The 20,678-nt window shown below is 36.5% G+C and overlaps 2 protein-coding genes across 2 annotated transcripts; both read right to left on the bottom strand.

The window, feature by feature from the left end:
• Positions 1-528: 528 nt before the first annotated feature.
• LOC108458278 (DNA mismatch repair protein MSH6) lies at positions 529-9,132 on the bottom strand. The gene is made up of 21 exons (XM_017757616.2): positions 8,027-9,132; positions 7,544-7,640; positions 7,086-7,191; positions 6,953-7,006; positions 6,802-6,876; positions 6,522-6,590; positions 6,313-6,396; positions 5,747-5,941; positions 5,019-5,563; positions 4,801-4,930; positions 4,512-4,603; positions 4,221-4,399; positions 3,946-4,148; positions 3,744-3,845; positions 3,247-3,409; positions 2,689-2,978; positions 2,478-2,615; positions 2,027-2,106; positions 1,837-1,936; positions 1,465-1,594; positions 529-997 (listed from the first exon to the last, which is right to left on the bottom strand). Exons 1-21 carry the CDS (start codon positions 8,904-8,906, stop codon positions 753-755), a joined length of 3,957 nt encoding a protein of 1,318 aa, XP_017613105.1. The 5' UTR covers positions 8,907-9,132; the 3' UTR covers positions 529-752.
• A 4,155-nt stretch (positions 9,133-13,287) lies between these two features.
• Positions 13,288-15,454, bottom strand: LOC108467689 (ribosomal RNA small subunit methyltransferase). Its single transcript, XM_017768460.2, has 2 exons — positions 14,902-15,454; positions 13,288-14,756 (listed from the first exon to the last, which is right to left on the bottom strand). Exons 1-2 carry the CDS (start codon positions 15,214-15,216, stop codon positions 14,022-14,024), a joined length of 1,050 nt encoding a protein of 349 aa, XP_017623949.1. The 5' UTR covers positions 15,217-15,454; the 3' UTR covers positions 13,288-14,021.
• Between the last annotated feature and the right edge of the window lie 5,224 nt (positions 15,455-20,678).

Genomic DNA, 20,678 nt, shown 5'->3' with positions numbered 1-20,678 from the left:
CACTAAAAACATGAATTGAAAATGGAAAAAGAAGAGCCCATGAAAACAGAGGATTCCTGCACTCAAAATATTGAAACACAACAAAACCAGGGAATTTGTTAGTGCAAAAAGGGGATGGATTAGTTTAAGCTTTTGGTTAGTGCAAAAAGGGGATGGATTAGTTTAAGCTTTTGGTTACCTTAGAGTAGTAACGCCATAAATAAAACCGTTCCACAAGACACAGTTTTGGCTACAATTGGAGTTTCAGACAGGCACAATTCACATCCTCTTTGCCTTGAATTTGGCTTTGTATGTGACGCCACCTATATTCCTTTGAAACCATTAATTAGCGTGCTTTTTAATTTTCCTTCGTTGGGCGTTGGGACTCAATCCTGTCTAACATGCCCTCCAATACTATATTTAACGAGTGCCAAGCATTATGACCTTTAAGCAATGTCGAACTTGATCACCCAAAATTTCACAAATACTGCTAATTACTTAATTCAAACTGCTTCAGCTTTAGGTGTTTCAGTAAAGGAGATAGAGCAATCATGTCAACAAAATTTTCTCATTAGAAATGCACTGTACAAAAATGCTGGTCAGCTCATTTCAACCTTCTAGCTACCAACTAATATGTTTTCCAATTTTCTAGCCCACCCAAACTTTACAAAATGCTAGATAGCATATTAGTCACAATCATATGAACATCACTAACTCTCTCCGAAAATGAATGACCCTGGGAAAAATTACAATTATTACATGGATTCATTCAATCAATGTTGATGCAGAAGCATCCTTGCCCTCTGTTGAAGTTGAGTCAATGACCTAATACAAGTGCCCTCCTCACATGTCTTTAAGCGTGTAAGGCTGATCAATTCCCGAATAAAAACTACCATTTCGTCAAGGCTACTTTGCATTGGCAACTTGTCTTCAGATCCCTCACTTCGGTGTTTCCCGTATACAGCCTCAAATTCTCTAGACTTACTGGCAGCTGTTCGTAGTACAGAGTCAGGAAGACCTGAAATGATTACCAGTCAGGTGACATTCATCATAGCAGATGCTAAAATTTTGCAATTCAGTAGATTCTCTATAAACAAAGATCTAGATAAATACAACAAAACACATCTACGTCTTTTTGTCCTAAAGGTTCTTAATAACAGAAGATATTGATTAATGCACATTTCAATTATATGAGAATATGAACTAAATTCAAGGAAAATTCAACAAAAAGCTAAATCTTTTCCTAGTAGGTGAGATATGCTCCATGGAATCCTTAATGCTATCATACTCTAAACACTCTGAACACCACATCCTTCAATGGACTTCGAAGGTCCGTATAGTTTCAACCCACAGTACACATTATTCAAGTTAATCTCCATATTATATTTATACATATCAAAGCATAGAAGCTAATGAGGGCCCATTTCCCACAAGTCCACATGTAGATCCTCAGCAAAGAGAAAATAAAGTTACAAATAACTTTACCAGCTATTCGTGCAACATTCACTCCGTAACTTTTTGGACAGGCACCAGGAGTCAACCTGTAAAGAAATGTAACTTCTTCAGCTCCTTCAACTCCATTTCCTACTTGGCACGCCATGTGACAGAGAGAGACCTGTAAAAATTTATTAAAGACAAATAATAAATAACTTGAGGAAATTGAACAGACACTAAAATAGCCACGAGCCCTGCATTTTACAAATTTTCACTCAACAAATTGGCAGATAAGACTTCAAACTGATGCTGTACAACTCAAAATATCTCATTCACTCTCTTTGCACCTAATATAATTTGCCAATTATAAATGCTATAAACTTCAGTTTAAAGAATATATTATCCAACAGAAAGCAGACACACCTTGGAATTGTTCCTATAGTCCACAGCTAAACGGTGGTAGTGTGTTGAAAACATCCCTCGGCACTGCACCTTGTGTACAAAATGTTCAAGAACCGATTCCCTGTCAAAGATACTGAGTAATGAGAAACCATAACTAAGTCAAAAGTACCAGATAGATATGCAAAGGTGTTTAAATAGGAAAGCAACATACGCAATGGCTTGTCCATCAGAAGTTGATGTTCCACGTCCAAGTTCATCTAACGCCACAAGTGAATGTTGAGTTGCAGAGGACTGCATTAACCATCATGAATATGTTTTCACAGATATTAAAATTTTAGAAATAGCATTTAGCGCATCTACAAAGGAAAAGATTAGTTTGGACAAGACTTAAATACTCTGGATAACTGAAATAAATAAAACACTCTTTCTGCTCATGTAGATTGTGAAATTGCACTGGCTTGTGCCAGTGAAAACAAACAAAGATGTGAGAGATGACAAGAACAGTTGTGAAGAAATATCAATTACGCCTCTTTTGAATTTTTTTAATTTTTGAAAATTCAAAGTAACATAGATGGATGTGAAAACTTTCACATATAAGACATTTGCTGCAATCAGGACATAGACATATAGGGGTTGCTTTAGATCAGAATGAAATAAGTTACCAGCATTAATGCAGTTTCTGAAAGCTCTGTTAAAAATGTACTCTGTCCAGCCATAATATGATCTTTGGAACCCATCCGAACAAAGATTCGGTCAACAGGAGATAGTTCAAATTGTTCTGCAGGGACATCAGCTCCTACCTGGGAAAAAGGCAACATTAAGGCCAATGAACGCAATGAGACACTCTACAATGAGCAGGAAGCAAAAATTTACCTGAGCCAAAATCACAGCCAAGCAAACTTGGCGAAGAAGAGTTGATTTTCCACCCATATTAGGCCCAGTAAGAAGAATAAAACTTGCATGGCCAGAACCAGCAATACTGATGTCATTGGGGACAAATGCACCCTTGCCTAAAGAATCACTTCTGAGAATAGGATGTCCTAAACCTTTTGCAGAAAAGCACGGCACTTCATTTGAGCATGAAGAGCCCAAGACACGAGGACGACATGTAGGACCTTCATAAAAATCACTTGCTATTGCTAGACTGATCAGTACATCCAGCTCTGCAAAGTTAGACCAGTTCAGATATGCTAAGTAAATTAATCTGTATTGCATTATCTTTTATAATTTCTGTAACTACATGCAGTCTCGGTTCTAAATTAAAGTATTTGGCTAAAATATAAGCTTAGATGTATGCACTATATCCAGGGAACAAAAAACGTTTAAACCAAACCAGCTCTAAAACAAGAAACTACTGGATTAAATTGGCAAAAAATGATAAATAAATAAACCAAGCTTCAGTGCAGATTGCATAAAAGTGAGCAAGCATACCTGCTGTTGTTGAAACTAGTTGCCTCCATTTATTGTGATCCTCGCAGAATCGTCCAATTAACCTCAGAAGAATGTTCTTAAAAGCCGTCTCCTTTTCAGATTCAGCTAGCGAGAGTTCTCCCAGGAACTTCTTGATAGATGGAGTCCAATACCGGAAGAAGCCCTATGCATGTCAAGCAGGAGGTACACAGCAAAATTATGAGTACTTCATTGCGCAACTCAGGCAACGTACAAAGCAAAACACTTAAAACAAGTAAATAACAAGCATAACACATCTGCAGCCTCTGGCTAGATACAAACAGCCTACTTGAAAATTGCAACTGAGGAAAGCATAATCCATCTGCGTAACACATATGACCAAGCAAAAAGCTTGCTTGCAGCTGTTATAATCAATACTTGATAACATGACAGCTTTGTAACAAAAGATATCTACCACCAATTGGATAAATATATCTTAAGTTTAATCCAAAAAGGTAACCCCAATGAAAGCAAATTACCTTCTTGGATGAACATAACTCATAATCTCGAGGGACACTCCCGCGCAAGCTTTCTGGCACTTCCAATAGATACGAATCTTTTCCAATCGTGACATAGGTTATCTATGGCAGATATCAATCCAAAGTTTAGTAAAACATTACAAGAACTAAACAACGACTTATATCATTGGAACCTCCAAGAACTTGTTAACAAAATTCTTACTGATGAATCTCCAAGTAACTTCTGCTGCTCCTTGAGGTGTTTTGTCAAACTAGATTCAATCTCCTTAACTCTTTCACATGCTGAGTCATATTCCAGATCAACTCCTTTGTGAGGTATTATACGTCCAGAATTGTTGGCATCAACCCAATCAAAGGCATCTTTGAAATGCGTAAGAATGGAATTGATATTTGGAAGACCTTTACCTGTGCAGCGTTAAAAACATAAGAGGCCAGATATCTTTGAGTAACTATATAAAAAGATATACTTCACATTACCAGTTGTTAACAAATGATGAAGCTGCGTAGATTCCACATTTTTCAGAATAACACTAAGGGAAGAACATGCTTGAACCATTAATTCACAACCTCGTAGTGCTGATATGAATTGCTGAAGTTGCTTCTTTGCCGCATCTTCATATAAAACAACTGTATGTGCATTTCTTCCATTAGCCTCACTGCATTCAAGCACAACAACAGTTTAAATATTATTAAGGAACGCTCAATATATTCCCCACACAAGATGAATGGGATACACATGAATGAGCTGCATTTTCATCCAAGGTTTACCTGCTAGCAAAGATCCGTGCAAGTAGCCTCTCCATGTCAGGAAGCCTGGACAATGCCTTTCGAAATTCAAGTGCATATGATAGACTTTCACCCTAGATAGAAGAAAATACAACATTATACACAAAGCAGTAAATATCAGCAAAAGAGACACTCTGATGAAGACCTAACACTAATCAAAGATTAATGGAATGCTTGAAAGTTGTGTAATTAGTTATTCAGGCAAATTCAACTGAATGCTTGAATCAATGTTGATGTAAGTCACAACTCACAACTATAATGGAAAACTCACCTTTAGGCCTGCTACAGCATCTTGCCGTTCCTTAATCAAATCAGTATGATATAATGGTCTAGCAAGCCATGTTCTTAGCAACCTTTTCCCGAATGCTGTTATACAGTGATTTAATTGTGCATAGAGCGTCCTATGCATATAAAAGAACAGACTAAGCATAAGACTGGCACTTGCAAGTAAAACAATTAAGAAAAACCTACAAGTGTGTGCACACATACCCAGAAGAGTCTCCATTTCCGCTGTTTTCAAAGATCTCAAGATTCTCAAGGGCAGCAGCATCAAGAAGCATATAAGGTGTTTGCGCAATGCGACTGAAGCCAGAGGATGGAAGCAACTCATACTTTGCAAATCTAAGTAATGTCACATCTAGAAAAGCCTGTTTTAGGTAATAAAGAGTGCCTCCAAGAGCTGAGAGTGCTAGGCTTCCATTAACACCAGCTCTGAGTAGACTGGAAAGGATAGGTGGAAGGCAGCCCAGCTCATCATCCTCATAAGTATTAGCAGCATCTGTACCCACATCAACAGATCCAGCAGCTGATTGATCATTAATACACTTGTAGATAGTTTTGACTTCGTGAACAGTTTTGTTTGCATCCCAAAATTCTGCGGTAGGGACCAATTCATTTACCAAGGGAGTTCTTGTATGTCTCAGCATTGCCCTCTCAGTTTCAAGACTGAGCAGGTTAGTGGGTTTTATAATTTCTACTGGCCTTAGCTCAGCCAATAGACAACACAATGCACTGCACTCAGAATCATCCTCAAACTGGAAAGTGGAAGCAAGAGAGTAGATCAGTTCTTTTCAACTTAAAAAAAAAAAACAAGAGACGATCAGAAAAAGTAAATCTCATTGGATAAGGACACATACTATTCAGAGGAATAAGACTAATGATTAGATCTGAACAAAGGATAAAAATTAAGCAATTATCATGCAAGGAACAATCCCCACCTGTCCAATAATAATCCTGCTAGTTGCAACATCAACAGCACACATGCCAAAAACCCGCTTCTCATTCTGGTTTGGTGAACTTTGACAGCTTTCAGTCACTGCCATGAGGTAAGAAGGGTCAGGATTTGATGACAGCATTTCTCCATCAGTTAGGGTTCCTCTGGTAACCACAGCACAAATTTCACGCTTGACAACCTAAACATATTGAAAAACATCAATAAGTTATACAGCTCCATATCATCCCATACAATTAACAAATTATGGAAAAGAATTCTAAAAAGCATACTAGAAAACAATGGATATAAGGTTAATAAAATGACAGAAACAAGCCATCATATGACCTGGCCAGAATCCAGATGGAAATGGCTAATGGTCCTCAGCATCACATCTAAGAATACTTGTACATTTACAAATGCTATTAGGACCATGACAATTAGATATTACACAAAAAAAACGCATGGAGAAAAGCATACTTATTAAATTGCCAATCTAGGGGAAATGTAAAATATGGAAAACCAATAAAAATAGAGCCAATCTTCTGTAGTATCATGCATAGTACAACATACCTTATCCTTGGCACCTTTCTCTTTCCGACGAAGCTCCAGTTGTTCAGGAGTTTCCGTTTGCTCTACTACAAGAACTCGATAACCCTGTTTCAGTCAATAAAATAAAGTAAACTTTCCTCCACAGAACAGATTGTGCTTATCAAAAAGATCTAACCATGGCAAAACACGCATGAAAACTACAACTTGGAATAAAAGCACATCAGACAAACCTTTCGAGCTAATTTCTCCACATTCATAGAGAAATTCTTCTCAGGAAATCCACAGTGAGGTTGTTCCCCCTAAAATCGATAGTAAATGTAAGAGGAATAGTGAAAAAAAATAAGACCAAGAAAAAGGAGACAGTTTATAAACAAGGGGCTTCTGCCTTATTTTCTATCTTTCTCCTGGCTGTGAAGATGGCCTAAGATAAGATAAAAAAAGGCAGTCCACAAAAAAATAAATAAAATCAGTTTGAGACTTTGAGTTGAAGGAACTTGGATAGGACCATACCCTCATGTATTGCAAATTCAGTTCTTTTGCCCCAACATGTGCATCCATTTCAAAAAGTTCATAAAATTTACCCATCTGCTTAAACAACAATGATATGTCAAATGACTTTAAAATTAATGGCAACAATAAATCAGGGTAGACCATGACATGCCTTAAAAAATAGAACTTTGTCCATATGTTTTGACTTAAACTCCCACCATTGCCTCTGCATGATAGCATGGGTCAACCTATAAATGTCAAGGAAAAAAGCATCTCAAAGTACTTGAGAATCAAATGCCCCTTACCTGGCAACCTGATAGGCTCTTTAAGAAACCAGGAGGCAAGTATAAAGTCTTTGGATTGTAGTTTGCATCTCCAGGACGCTTCCTATTTGCATCTCTACGCACCTCACTTTAAGACAAAGAAAAAGAAAAAAATTCAGAATAAAAATACATGGCATTGGATATTTACATCAGAACTAACAACATGCCTCAATATCCAAAGAAATTATCTGTATGGCAATGCCATAAGCCCACATTTACTAAATAATTGGTAATCTAATAGTTCAGATGGCAGGTGTACCAGTTAGTTCAAGATGCCAGATGGCAGAATTAGTAAAATATTGTAATTTAAAGAAAGCCTGGATGCATGTTTTCAAATCCTCAAGATATAGTAATTTAAAGAAAGCTAGATGCCATAAACTTATATTTTTATGGAATCAATGTTACAGAAGGAAAATTAAAAGAATGAAGCAAGAATTTACGGTCCAAGGAAGTGCAACTTCTCCGCTTCACGCTTCCCAAACCTCTCTAACTCATCAGCCACCAAAGCCTTGTCAGCAGCAGTAGATGCCTTATCAGCTGCAGCAAAACATGCTCATATTCAGACCTCAAACCATCCATTCAGGTAAATTACATAAGAACAAGACAGACAGGAACATAATCTGCTATATATCCAATATTTTGAACGACATACTAGTTAAAATATGCCAGAGCAGAGTAAATTTCCATGTAAATTGCACCAATAACAAATAAACCACATAGTTAGAACATAACTAGAGGGACATTGATAAAAAGAGGAAGAAAAAGAATCCTCTTAGAGGTGATAATTTAAGGAAAATAAATAACAAAACATTCAATATAAGAGGAATACTTATTTTTCAAGGAGAAAGGAATTTAGTTATCTAATTTCCCGTTTCAAAAACAACCAACTAAAAAGGAGTGGCACACAAAACCCCGTTACTTACTTTCAATCTTCTTCACCGGTTCCACCGAAGGCACCTTAAACTCTTCCTTAGTACTACCATTCGCACTGGTCTTACTCTTTTTACCGAACTCCGGTTTTGCAAAGCCATTCGCCTTCCGTTTCTTTGATTCAGTCTTTCCACCGCCCTTTCTTTTCGATATTTTCATTCCCACCTCCTCCTCCTCCAGTTCTTCTTCCTCCTCTTTCTCATCCTCCAAATCCATATCTTCCTCATCAGCATCCTCGCTCACTTCCTTCTCGGCGTTCTTCCCCCAGTCTTCATCACTAGAATCATCATCGTCGCTCTTTTCGTTCGCACTATCCGCCACGTCATCATCCTCATCGTCAATCACCACTTTCTTAAAAGCCAAAGAACCCCCTCGCCGCAACCGCTTAAACCTTCCCGTGGTTTCTTCAACCCACTCAATCTTCTCCTTCCCCAAATCCAACTCCTCTTCCTCAGAATCATCATACTGAATCAAATGCTTACCCGAGACCTTATCGAAAGACTTGACAACGCCCTCGTACCACGCCTTATCCAAGGGCCAGTGAACCCTTAGCCTCTTGTCAACCACTTCATCGCCAAACGTTATGTTGAGGGGAGAAGAGGGAGTGGGGGCAAGCGACTGGCCAATGACAAGGAGAGGCTTTTTGAGCTTGGATTCCCCAGGGGAGGGAGTAGTAGGGATGGGACTTCTCCTTGGATTAGGTTTAGGGCCAGGGATTGGGTTAAGTTTAGAGGTATGTTTGGCAAGAGGAGGAGGAGGAGAAGGCGATGGAGATGGGGAAGAAGAGTTTTTCTTGGAGAAGAAGGAAGTAATCTGGCTCTGTTGATTAACAAGGGGTGATCTGCCATTGCTTTGACGACGCGACGGTGCCATTTTACCGATTAATGATTAAAAATTGAGAGGCGGGTGGGAGGGAAGTTTGAAGGTGAAGTGTGATCACTTTTCTGTCGAAACGGAAGAGTAGAAATAAGGGAAGAAAATAAAGAGTGAAAGATGGCGGGATATGCCGGAAAATGTCCTCAACGGGGTTTTCTTTGGCGGAATTCCACCAAATTTGCTGGGCAGTGTGTGCGCTCTCTGAACTGTAATTCACTCCCGCACTCTCTCCATTCCTTAATTTTATTTATAATTTTTGAAAAAAAACAAACAGGCCAAAATTATTCAGAATTAGGCCCTCAAAACCCAAACATATGGGCCTAGCGATAAATTATTAAAAATCATAAAATTAGTTCGGCCAATCTTGAAAAATTCACTCAAAAACCATTTAGGAGTCAGGAAGATAGATTGTGGGATTCGCCTGATGGACGGTACAAGATCAACACTGATGGTGCAGTATGTATAGGTTCAAGTGCTGTGACAACAGGTGGCGTCATTAGAGATGTCAGGGAAGACGTATTGTGGGATTTTCTAAAGTTATCGGAGTATGGTCTGTTTTGGAAGCTGAGCTGTGGGGAGCGCTTGAAGGCTTGCGTCCTGCTTGGGGGACTGGTTTGGCAAGGGTGATATTAGTAAATAACATTGCTTTTGTATAGATGATCAATGGGGAGGATCGGGAATTGCATCATGAGCCAGTGGTGCGAGTAAAAAATATGCTTCGTCGGACATGGGAGATTAAAGTCCAGCATGTTTACCGAGAGGATAATGCTGTAGCAGATCATATGGCAGCATTAGCACGAGGTATGGAATGGATTTACAGATATACCGATCACCACCGGTAGAACTTATGAAGTTAGTGACTGAATAAGGTTGAAGATGCTGTAATAATTCTTAATTGCTAATCTATTACTCTCTTATTCTACCAAAACAAAAACAATGTCTTTCTTCTGTCCGGACGAACCGGTGTTTTAGGTGGTTCCAACAATAATGGAATTTTGAGAACGATGATAATAATATAAAAGAATTAAAAGAAAAAAAACATTTTGTTTTTACTGAAATTGCCTCTCTTTTTATAATTAGAAATTACCAGTTATTAAAAGTAAGAAAAAGGGGCTAATTATGGGACTATTTCTAAAAGTCGCTACGCTCTTCTGCTACTGTAACATCAGGCATGGGGCATGGAGGCTACGGAAATGCTTTAAGAACAGGTATGAAGCCTCATCTTGGTAAAATATCCGTTGAATGCAAAAGAACCGATTCTATGTTCCATACCCAGAAATGGAACAATGTTTTGACTGATTCTATGTGAGCTTCGTACAATATGTATCATGCACAAGCACGGTTGATTTGAAGGGTAATAATAAAATTATAGAATCCCAGAATTACAAAACACATTTTAATTAAATAAATAAATTTATCGGATGCAGAACAACTCGAAAATTATGCGAATCATTTCAAATGTAACTGTTTTCCAACACAACGCTAAAAGTGGTTGATTCATATATAACACCAGAGATTGGAGAAGTTAATAAAGTAGAAGAATTCCATACCTCTTTTGGGGTTCTATGGAGCAATCAAATATTAGTACTAACTAATTCATCTTTGTTTCTTTAGACTTGACATTAGGCTTCTTGGGTACTTCATCATCATGCTCATATTCAGACCTCAAACCATCCATTCAGGTAAATTACATAAGAACAAGACAGACAGGAACATAATCTGCTATATATCCAATATTTTGAACGACATACTAGTTAAAATATGCCAGAGCAGAGTAAATTTCCATGTAAATTGCACCAATAACAAATAAACCACATAGTTAGAACATAACTAGAGGGACATTGATAAAAAGAGGAAGAAAAAGAATCCTCTTAGAGGTGATAATTTAAGGAAAATAAATAACAAAACATTCAATATAAGAGGAATACTTATTTTTCAAGGAGAAAGGAATTTAGTTATCTAATTTCCCGTTTCAAAAACAACCAACTAAAAAGGAGTGGCACACAAAAACCCCGTTACTTACTTTCAATCTTCTTCACCGGTTCCACCGAAGGCACCTTAAACTCTTCCTTAGTACTACCATTCGCACTGGTCTTACTCTTTTTACCGAACTCCGGTTTTGCAAAGCCATTCGCCTTCCGTTTCTTTGATTCAGTCTTTCCACCGCCCTTTCTTTTCGATATTTTCATTCCCACCTCCTCCTCCTCCAGTTCTTCTTCCTCCTCTTTCTCATCCTCCAAATCCATATCTTCCTCATCAGCATCCTCGCTCACTTCCTTCTCGGCGTTCTTCCCCCAGTCTTCATCACTAGAATCATCATCGTCGCTCTTTTCGTTCGCACTATCCGCCACGTCATCATCCTCATCGTCAATCACCACTTTCTTAAAAGCCAAAGAACCCCTCGCCGCAACCGCTTAAACCTTCCGTGGTTTCTTCAACCCACTCAATCTTCTCCTTCCCCAAATCCAACTCCTCTTCCTCAGAATCATCATACTGAATCAAATGCTTACCGAGACCTTATCGAAAGACTTGACAACGCCCTCGTACCACGCCTTATCCAAGGGCCAGTGAACCCTTAGCCTCTTGTCAACCACTTCATCGCCAAACGTTATGTTGAGGGGAGAAGAGGGAGTGGGGGCAAGCGACTGGCCAATGACAAGGAGAGGCTTTTGAGCTTGGATTCCCCAGGGAGGGAGTAGTAGGGATGGGACTTCTCCTTGGATTAGGTTTAGGGCCAGGGATTGGGTTAAGTTTAGAGGTATGTTTGGCAAGAGGAGGAGGAGGAGAAGGCGATGGAGATGGGGAAGAAGAGTTTTTCTTGGAGAAGAAGGAAGTAATCTGGCTCTGTTGATTAACAAGGGGTGATCTGCCATTGCTTTGACGACGCGACGGTGCCATTTTTACCGATTAATGATTAAAAATTGAGAGGCGGGTGGGAGGGAAGTTTGGAAGGTGAAGTGTGATCACTTTTCTGTCGAAACGGAAGAGTAGAAATAAGGGAAGAAAATAAAGAGTGAAAGATGGCGGGATATGCCGGGAAAATGTCCTCAACGGGGTTTTCTTTGGCGGGAATTCCACCAAATTTGCTGGGCAGTGTGTGCGCTCTCTGAACTGTAATTCACTCCCGCACTCTCTCTCCATTCCTTAATTTTATTTATAATTTTTGAAAAAAAAAACAAACAGGCCAAAATTATTCAGAATTAGGCCCTCAAAACCCAAACATATGGGCCTAGCGATAAATTATTAAAAAATCATAAAATTAGTTCGGCCAATCTTGAAAAATTCACTCAAAAACCATTTAGGAGTCAGGGAAGATAGATTGTGGGATTCGCCTGATGGACGGTACAAGATCAACACTGATGGTGCAGTATGTATAGGTTCAAGTGCTGTGACAACAGGTGGCGTCATTAGAGATGTCAGGGAAGACGTATTGTGGGATTTTCTAAAGTTATCGGAGTATGGTCTGTTTTGGAAGCTGAGCTGTGGGGAGCGCTTGAAGGCTTGCGTCCTGCTTGGGGGACTGGTTTGGCAAGGGTGATATTAGTAAATAACATTGCTTTTGTATAGATGATCAATGGGGAGGATCGGGAATTGCATCATGAGCCAGTGGTGCGAGTAAAAAATATGCTTCGTCGGACATGGGAGATTAAAGTCCAGCATGTTTACCGAGAGGATAATGCTGTAGCAGATCATATGGCAGCATTAGCACGAGGTATGGAATGGATTTACAGATATACCGATCACCACCGGTAGAACTTATGAAGTTAGTGACTGAATAAGGTTGAAGATGCTGTAATAATTCTTAATTGCTAATCTATTACTCTCTTATTCTACCAAAACAAAAACAATGTCTTTCTTCTGTCCGGACGAACCGGTGTTTTAGGTGGTTCCAACAATAATGGAATTTTGAGAACGATGATAATAATATAAAAGAATTAAAAGAAAAAAAACATTTTGTTTTTACTGAAATTGCCTCTCTTTTTATAATTAGAAATTACCAGTTATTAAAAGTAAGAAAAAGGGGCTAATTATGGGACTATTTCTAAAAGTCGCTACGCTCTTCTGCTACTGTAACATCAGGCATGGGGCATGGAGGCTACGGAAATGCTTTAAGAACAGGTATGAAGCCTCATCTTGGTAAAATATCCGTTGAATGCAAAAGAACCGATTCTATGTTCCATACCCAGAAATGGAACAATGTTTTGACTGATTCTATGTGAGCTTCGTACAATATGTATCATGCACAAGCACGGTTGATTTGAAGGGTAATAATAAAATTATAGAATCCCAGAATTACAAAACACATTTTAATTAAATAAATAAATTTATCGGATGCAGAACAACTCGAAAATTATGCGAATCATTTCAAATGTAACTGTTTTCCAACACAACGCTAAAAGTGGTTGATTCATATATAACACCAGAGATTGGAGAAGTTAATAAAGTAGAAGAATTCCATACCTCTTTTGGGGTTCTATGGAGCAATCAAATATTAGTACTAACTAATTCATCTTTGTTTCTTTAGACTTGACATTAGGCTTCTTGGGTACTTCATCATCCTGGGATGAGCATTCAACTAATTCATCAGGGACATGGTTGCGATCATTGTGTTTGGTAATGAATTCCTTCAATATGCACTTCCTTCTTCCATTGAAAGATAGACTCTCTTTTGCGTTCACGGTATAAAATTCAACTGAAGCTTTAACCTGGGGTTAACTGCCTCCATCACCACAATCTCTACAAATTTTGTAGGCAATTATAAAGCTAGAACCTACCCATGTCAAACACAAATTCCGACCCCATATTCATGCAATCAAGATAATTCATGTTGGATACACACTCACACCTAAAGTACAGGTGACATAGCTGAATACTACTTCTGCGCTCTCATATTCATCATAGGAGATAACCAGTCAAATAGTGGCACATAGAAGAGCATGAATGCATGTAATGCGTACAGCTTGGCTAGATAATAATACTTTCCAACAAACAAAATAAATACATTCTCAATTAAGTTAACCTGGTAAAAACAAATAAGCCAAAACAAAATTGGATACCCCTACTGCCTAAGGAAGATGAACAAAACCTTTCAAAAGAAAAAGCATGGTTGCATCAGGAGAAGTGTATGCCAGCCTTGTTGAACATAGAGAGTAAGGTTAAAAAGCTTTCCTGACTAAGCTTGGATGCTCTCTGCTCCTCAAATTTTCCTTCCTTCAACACACTTATAACCTTATTTTTAAACTCAGACACTTCTCCTTCTCCTTCTGCTTCATCACATTCCATATCCATGTCATCATCCATTCCATCTTCCATTTCCATACTCTCATCCCCTAGTCTTGCAATCTCCATATCATCATTCCCACTCAAAGAAACATTTTGTGAGCCTTGCAGCGCCTGCAAGGTCTTGTAGTTCTTCTCCAAGAGTGACAGTACGTTTTTCTGCTTGAAAATGGAACCCAGTGTCTTATTCTTCCTTATGAAACAAATCCTTATAAACCCATCCCACTCCTTATGATTCACTTCAGGGCGTGGTTTCCTCGGCTCGATCCTTACTACAGAAGAATCAACCTTAGGTGGAGGCCGGAAATTGTTCTTCCCGACTTTGAGGAGATGGAAAACCCGAGCATAAAATTGGGTATTGACGGAAAGCCGACAGTAAAGATTATCACCAGGCTGAGCAACGAGTCGCATTGCGAATTCTCTCTGGAACATAATAATAGCACACCTAAAAGCAGGCTGATGAAACAGTAACTTGAATGTAAGAGGAGAAGATATTTGATACGGAATATTCGCCACACATATATCAAAATAGGGCAAATCCGTCTTCAGTACATCACCTTGAATAACCTGAAAAAAAATTAAGCATTTTATACAACATTGTCAAATCCCCAATTCTAGAACATTTAAATTCATCAGGTAATTGACTATTAAAGCTCCTAAAAGTTGAGAATTTGGTCAATTTTTTTTTTTATAAAAAAAGAAGAAGGGATACCTTTAAGCGATTAGAGAAAGGAGTGCCTTGAAAGCGGCGTTGAAGTTCGAGGACCATACGAGGATCGAGTTCGACGGCGATGACCATTTTACCGGTTTCAAGAAGCTTCTTGGTAAGGTTACCAGTACCGGGACCGATTTCGAGGATGGTATCGGTGGGTTTGATGCCGGCCTTTTGTACAATAGCGTCGACCAACATAGGGTTCTTAAGGATGTGCTGGCCTTTGGATTTGTGGAAAGTGACACCACCTTGGTAGTGATTGGAGGGGGCTCTCGGCCCTTTTTGCTTATCTTTCTTCATCTTCCCTCCCGCCATCACAAATATCACCTATGAATGTAAATTTATTCGCAGAGGCAAGAGTGGGGAATCACTCAAATCAGTACGAAACTCGATTTTTAGGGTTTTTGAGTTTATGACTGCAAATATATCTTTTATTAAAAATATAAACTACAAATCTAGAGCTAGGGTTTTGATTGGCACAGGCCCGCTCTATTAGCCTATTAGGCTTGCAATTGGCCCCGATAGACTAATGAATGTGAAATATTAGCTATATTTACTGGCTAAATTCGCTGAATATGTCAAATTTTAAAATATATATATATAATTATTATTTTAAATTTTTTATTATTAAATATCAAAATTATCCCATCTAATTTATATTTGATAAACTACAAAAATAGTCTTTTTTGTTTAACTCAGATTACATTTTAATCATTTATGTTTGAAATGTTATGTTTTTGTCATTTACATTATCGTTTTATTACGAAGTAGTCACTCTATCGTTAAGTTTTGTTACCTCCCTAACAGCGATCCTACGTGGCAATCAAATTAAATTTTTTTAATTAAAAATATAATTTCATCTCAGAAACTGGGCATCCAAATTGGCATTTAAAATCTATCTGGATTGCCACGTAGCACTATTGTTAGAGAGGTAACAGAGTTTAATGGTAGAGTGACCATTTTGTAATAAAACGATAACGTAAGTGACTAAAACGTAATATTTCAAACATAAGTGACTAAAATATAAATTGAGACAAACAAAAGTGACTATTTTTGCAATTTACCCTTTATCTTAAGCATATATGGTAAATTATTTTTTGATTAAATTACCAAAAAATGCCATTTTTTTTAAAATTACCGGAATAGGCCAATTTTTGGAATATTTATGGGTATGGGTCGACTGGAAGCGTTCCCCCCCCCCAACGAATACTTTTCCAACAACTATTTTAAATAGTCATTACCCCCAATTAAAAAAAAAACTATAAATATTCATTTCTCATAAAATTCTCTCAAATTCTCAAACCACTCTAAAAATCTAAATTATATTTTCTATTAAATTTTTATTAATGTTTTCTAAAAATATTTTTAAATTAATTTGTGTTCTATATAATTAGCAATGGTCAATTTTCTAATCATCATTATGACAATCACATTTTGTCATTCAATTACAAATGGTAAGAATATTTTTTAATAAATTTCAGTTTTTTTTTTAATATTATTATATATTAACTTAATACTTTGTATTTTTTTTTACGTAAATAGGCGGAAGATCAAATTTTATAATGTTATATTCGTAATTTACCCAGTCTTCCATCAACGTTGATTGAACCATACTTGAGGAAAGTCGATTTTTGGCACGTGGCCCTTGTAGGACGGGTGTGTAAGTTGGACCCAAAACTCGTAAGCGCGTTCGTGGAGAGGTGGAGACTCGATATGCGCAGATTCCATCTTCCATGCAGCAAGTGTGTTATCACTTTGGAGGACGTGCATTTACAGTTGGGGTTACCTGTGGATGGGTCAATAGGCACCAGGTCTATTTAGTCTGATGATCGGCGAGGCGTATGTGGTGAACTTTTAGGCTCAATTCTAGAGACGATTTACGGAGGTCAGATCGAAATAGCTTGGTAAAGAAAAACATTCACGGCGCTAGATGAGGATTTGACTTAAGTCAAAAGAGAACGACATGCTCGAACGTGCATACTTCAGATCATCAGGGTTATCCTGATGCGGAACAAGTCACCAACACTCATCCATCTAAAGTGTCTGTTGAAACTCATAGATTTTAAAGGAGCGGGCAAACTTAGTTAGGGGTCTACCGTGTTGGCAACATTGTACCGGGATATGTGTCGGGCAACGCAACCAGGAAAAATCAAAATTGGTGGTTACATTTTACTATTGCAATCTTGGGTGCAGTATCGATTTCCATTTTTACGTCCTCGAGCGAACTACCCGTATGTATTCCCACTCGTAATAAGGTAAAATTCAGTAGATATTTTAATAATAAAATTTATTTAAATAAATATTATTATGCTAACAAGTTATTTAAATAGGTGGAACCATGGGCCAAGTCATGTTGGGTTACCTACTGAACTTTAATATATACAACTTCTATTAAACCAATTAGGTATCTATTTATTTAAATTTGAACTATATAATATTAACATAGTCGATTTCTATTAATGTTTTTATCACATTAATATAGTTTGAATGAACACCATACAAGGATTCGACAATTCGAGAAGTCATCCCCAATGAATTCTTTGTGAACCCCAACATCTAGCATGTGAAGGTCCCATTGGTAGTGTACGTGACCATTGAGATGCACGATATTGATAAAGTGTTCCAGCAGTTAAGATTTCAGCTATCGATTCTCGTGGCACCTCAAGACCTTGACAATCTGCATCCTATCGATTTGCAATAGCAGAATGAGAATTGGCTGGTATTCCACTCCCAACATATCAACATGTGGAATAATCTGTATGATTTCTTACCTACTCGCGAACCTATTATCGTTTTGGAGTTAGCATACGATCTAGAGTACATACCATGGTTTACGATCCATGGCAAGCAATTTTTGTACGGAAAAGAGGCAAGGTGTCATCATCCCCATACGAGTACGCCACGATACCTCCTTTAAATCCAAGGACTGACGAAGTGGGTCCGTCATTAGCGCCCAAGCAATAACTGACATTGACGGCTGCAGAACCAATGCCCACACCACCCACTAGTCAATATGTATCGTCTTATTCTAGTGTGTATTCTAACACTATCATCTTTACACAAGCATCATATAATGCACCACATTTTTCTGCTTCTAGTCCTATGTCAGGTTGGAGTGTAGTACATCTGTCCCCGATGTATTACACACCTATGCCATCGGCACCTTTAACGACAACGATGCCGATGACAATGTATAGGCCGTCTATGTTTCAGGCACTGACGGAAAGTCTGCTCATTATTCCATCAATGTATGGGACTTAACGTGGTTATGCTTTTTCATTGTTTGTGATGCAAACACCTCTAGGATCTTTGTTCTACCAAGTTGGGTCATCTTCCCAACCACCTATTCCTAGACTGAAGGATGCATGATGGCAACCAAGAATGCAAGGACCGCAATCAACCGAAGGCGAAAAAAAGGAGCTATCAAGACCGCAACCTCACTCAAAGACACAATCGTCGACCACCCAGATGTGGCACTGATTTTGACCGACATTTGGACTGATTAATTTTATCATTGTATTGAACGTTTAGATTTTTTTGATTATTTTTCTATTATGTTTTTAAAGAAATATTTTTATCATTTAACAAAATTAAAGTTAATATTCTTATCATTTCACAAAATTAAAGTTGTAATTTGTTACCATTTCACAAAATGAAAGGTGATATTTGTTATCAATTCACAGAACCGCGCATTTACATATTACAATGGAATTGATATTTGTTTTCTACTTTGCATCGTCCTTGGTTGGTTTGACCTGTCCTGAATATCCATATTTTTTAATAAGGTACTTTACAAAGGATTAATCAACTTTAGCATGACAGGCCGATGGGACTAGCTGATTAGCTCAGCTAAATTACAAATATGTATATATAGTTATACTATATTAAATAAAATAGTTATGTGAAATAAATTGATAGCTATGAAAACATTTGAAATAACATATGTCTATTTTACATTTTTCCTTAACATATATGTGTCTATATAAAATAGTTATGTGATGAATTGTTAAGTAAAGTGTATATGTGAATGCACATTACATGAGGGAACTATAAAGTTTCATACATGGATATGAAAATAGTATAAGTGAAATATGAATGATTTATAGTAGTGGAGTTAGAAAATTTTTTGGGGGGGCCGAAATTAAATTGTATATTATTACGATAGTAAAATGTAATTTCACCATTTTAATAGACTATATCTTTATAATTTTTAAAAGATTAAATCAAATTTTATTATTTTTTGGGGTCAAAGTACACTATTACTAATTCAAAATTTATAAATTATAAAAGGTTTAAATGAAAAATTTTATATTTTAAGGAGGGATCGGGACCACTACATGCCCCTTGGCTCCACCACTGATGATTTATATACGAAGAGAATTGGAATTATGATTATATTTGTATTTTGAAATTGATTTGGAAACATGAGTTATGAGTTGTGAAATTTAATAATGTGATGAGATTGAGATTATTATGGAAACATGAAAGTGTTATATGTATAATGATTAAATTAAAAGATGATGTGTATTTTCTCTATAAATTTGGTAAATAACAATTGAATATGATTAGCATGTCAATAGAAATGTATACGTTATTAAATGACACATGAAATCTTGTATAGCTAAATTTAACATGAAAATTTTAAATAAATAGAACATTATCGCATAACTTTTAAAAATAAAAAATAAGAAAGAAAGAAAAAGAAACAAACAATAAAACTTAAGTAAAAATTTCAAAACCTCAAAACTAGATTTTTGGACGTATCATTTAATAATTAAATTGAAGATTTTTATACTAAAAGGCCTAATTGATATAATCTCAATAATTTAGAATAATTTAAAATTTTAAGTTAATTTAAAATGGTTATTGTAATAACATGGGAAATAATATATTTAGTACCTCAGTATTAAAATAAGTTACAATATCATCAGTATTAACCTAGTTCAATGTATATTGAATAAATAAATTAAGACATTACTTTATGAAATATCATTTTATCCAAGGAAAAAGCCTCATAATTCATATATTTTTTTCATAAAATTTTTGAAAGTAAAAAAAAAAAAGGCCAATAACCCAAATATTTTTATTAATATTATTATAAATAATATTAAAAATTACCAACCTTCAAACATAAAAATAATTTCATTATTGATTCCGATGATATCTAGTCTTTTTGACACAATGCTTAAAATTACTCGTAATCTCTTTTAACTCATAAATAAGAGAATAGTGCGCTATTAAAAATTAAAAATAAAGTTAAAAATATATCACTCTTATCTGTTGAGTTAACATTACTATTGCAACAAAAAGTATATTTTATTAGTTCAATCACAATAAAACGTATTTTTTTTCTAATTTAAGAATTTAAAAGTTACTGTATAAAACAGAAAAATACAAAAAGTTAAGAGCAAAAGTAAATCTTATAGAAAATAATAATATATGTTTAGCATTGCCTATGTTAAGTGCATTGATAATTCAAAAATAAAATCACACATTTTCTTTAAAAATGCATTTCTTCTGACCAGTTGAAATTAAAATGTGACAATTGATATATTAGTATTTTATGTACATTTTATATCATATTTTGTTCACAATAACATATTTATATAAATCATAACGTTCGTGCATATATTCTTATTAGTTCATCTTATTTTCTGTCATATTATTTATGTATTTTCTTTTACCGTGCCAGGTCGGTATTAATTTTAGATGGAACAGTCATGAATCAACTATTCGAAAGTTCCTTAAGTCCTTCAACCTTTAAAAATTTTAAAATA

This window comes from Gossypium arboreum, chromosome 7 (genome assembly GCF_025698485.1).
Source record: "Gossypium arboreum isolate Shixiya-1 chromosome 7, ASM2569848v2, whole genome shotgun sequence".
Lineage (NCBI taxonomy): Eukaryota > Viridiplantae > Streptophyta > Magnoliopsida > Malvales > Malvaceae > Gossypium > Gossypium arboreum.
This window is presented reverse-complemented; position numbering and strand designations above follow the sequence as displayed.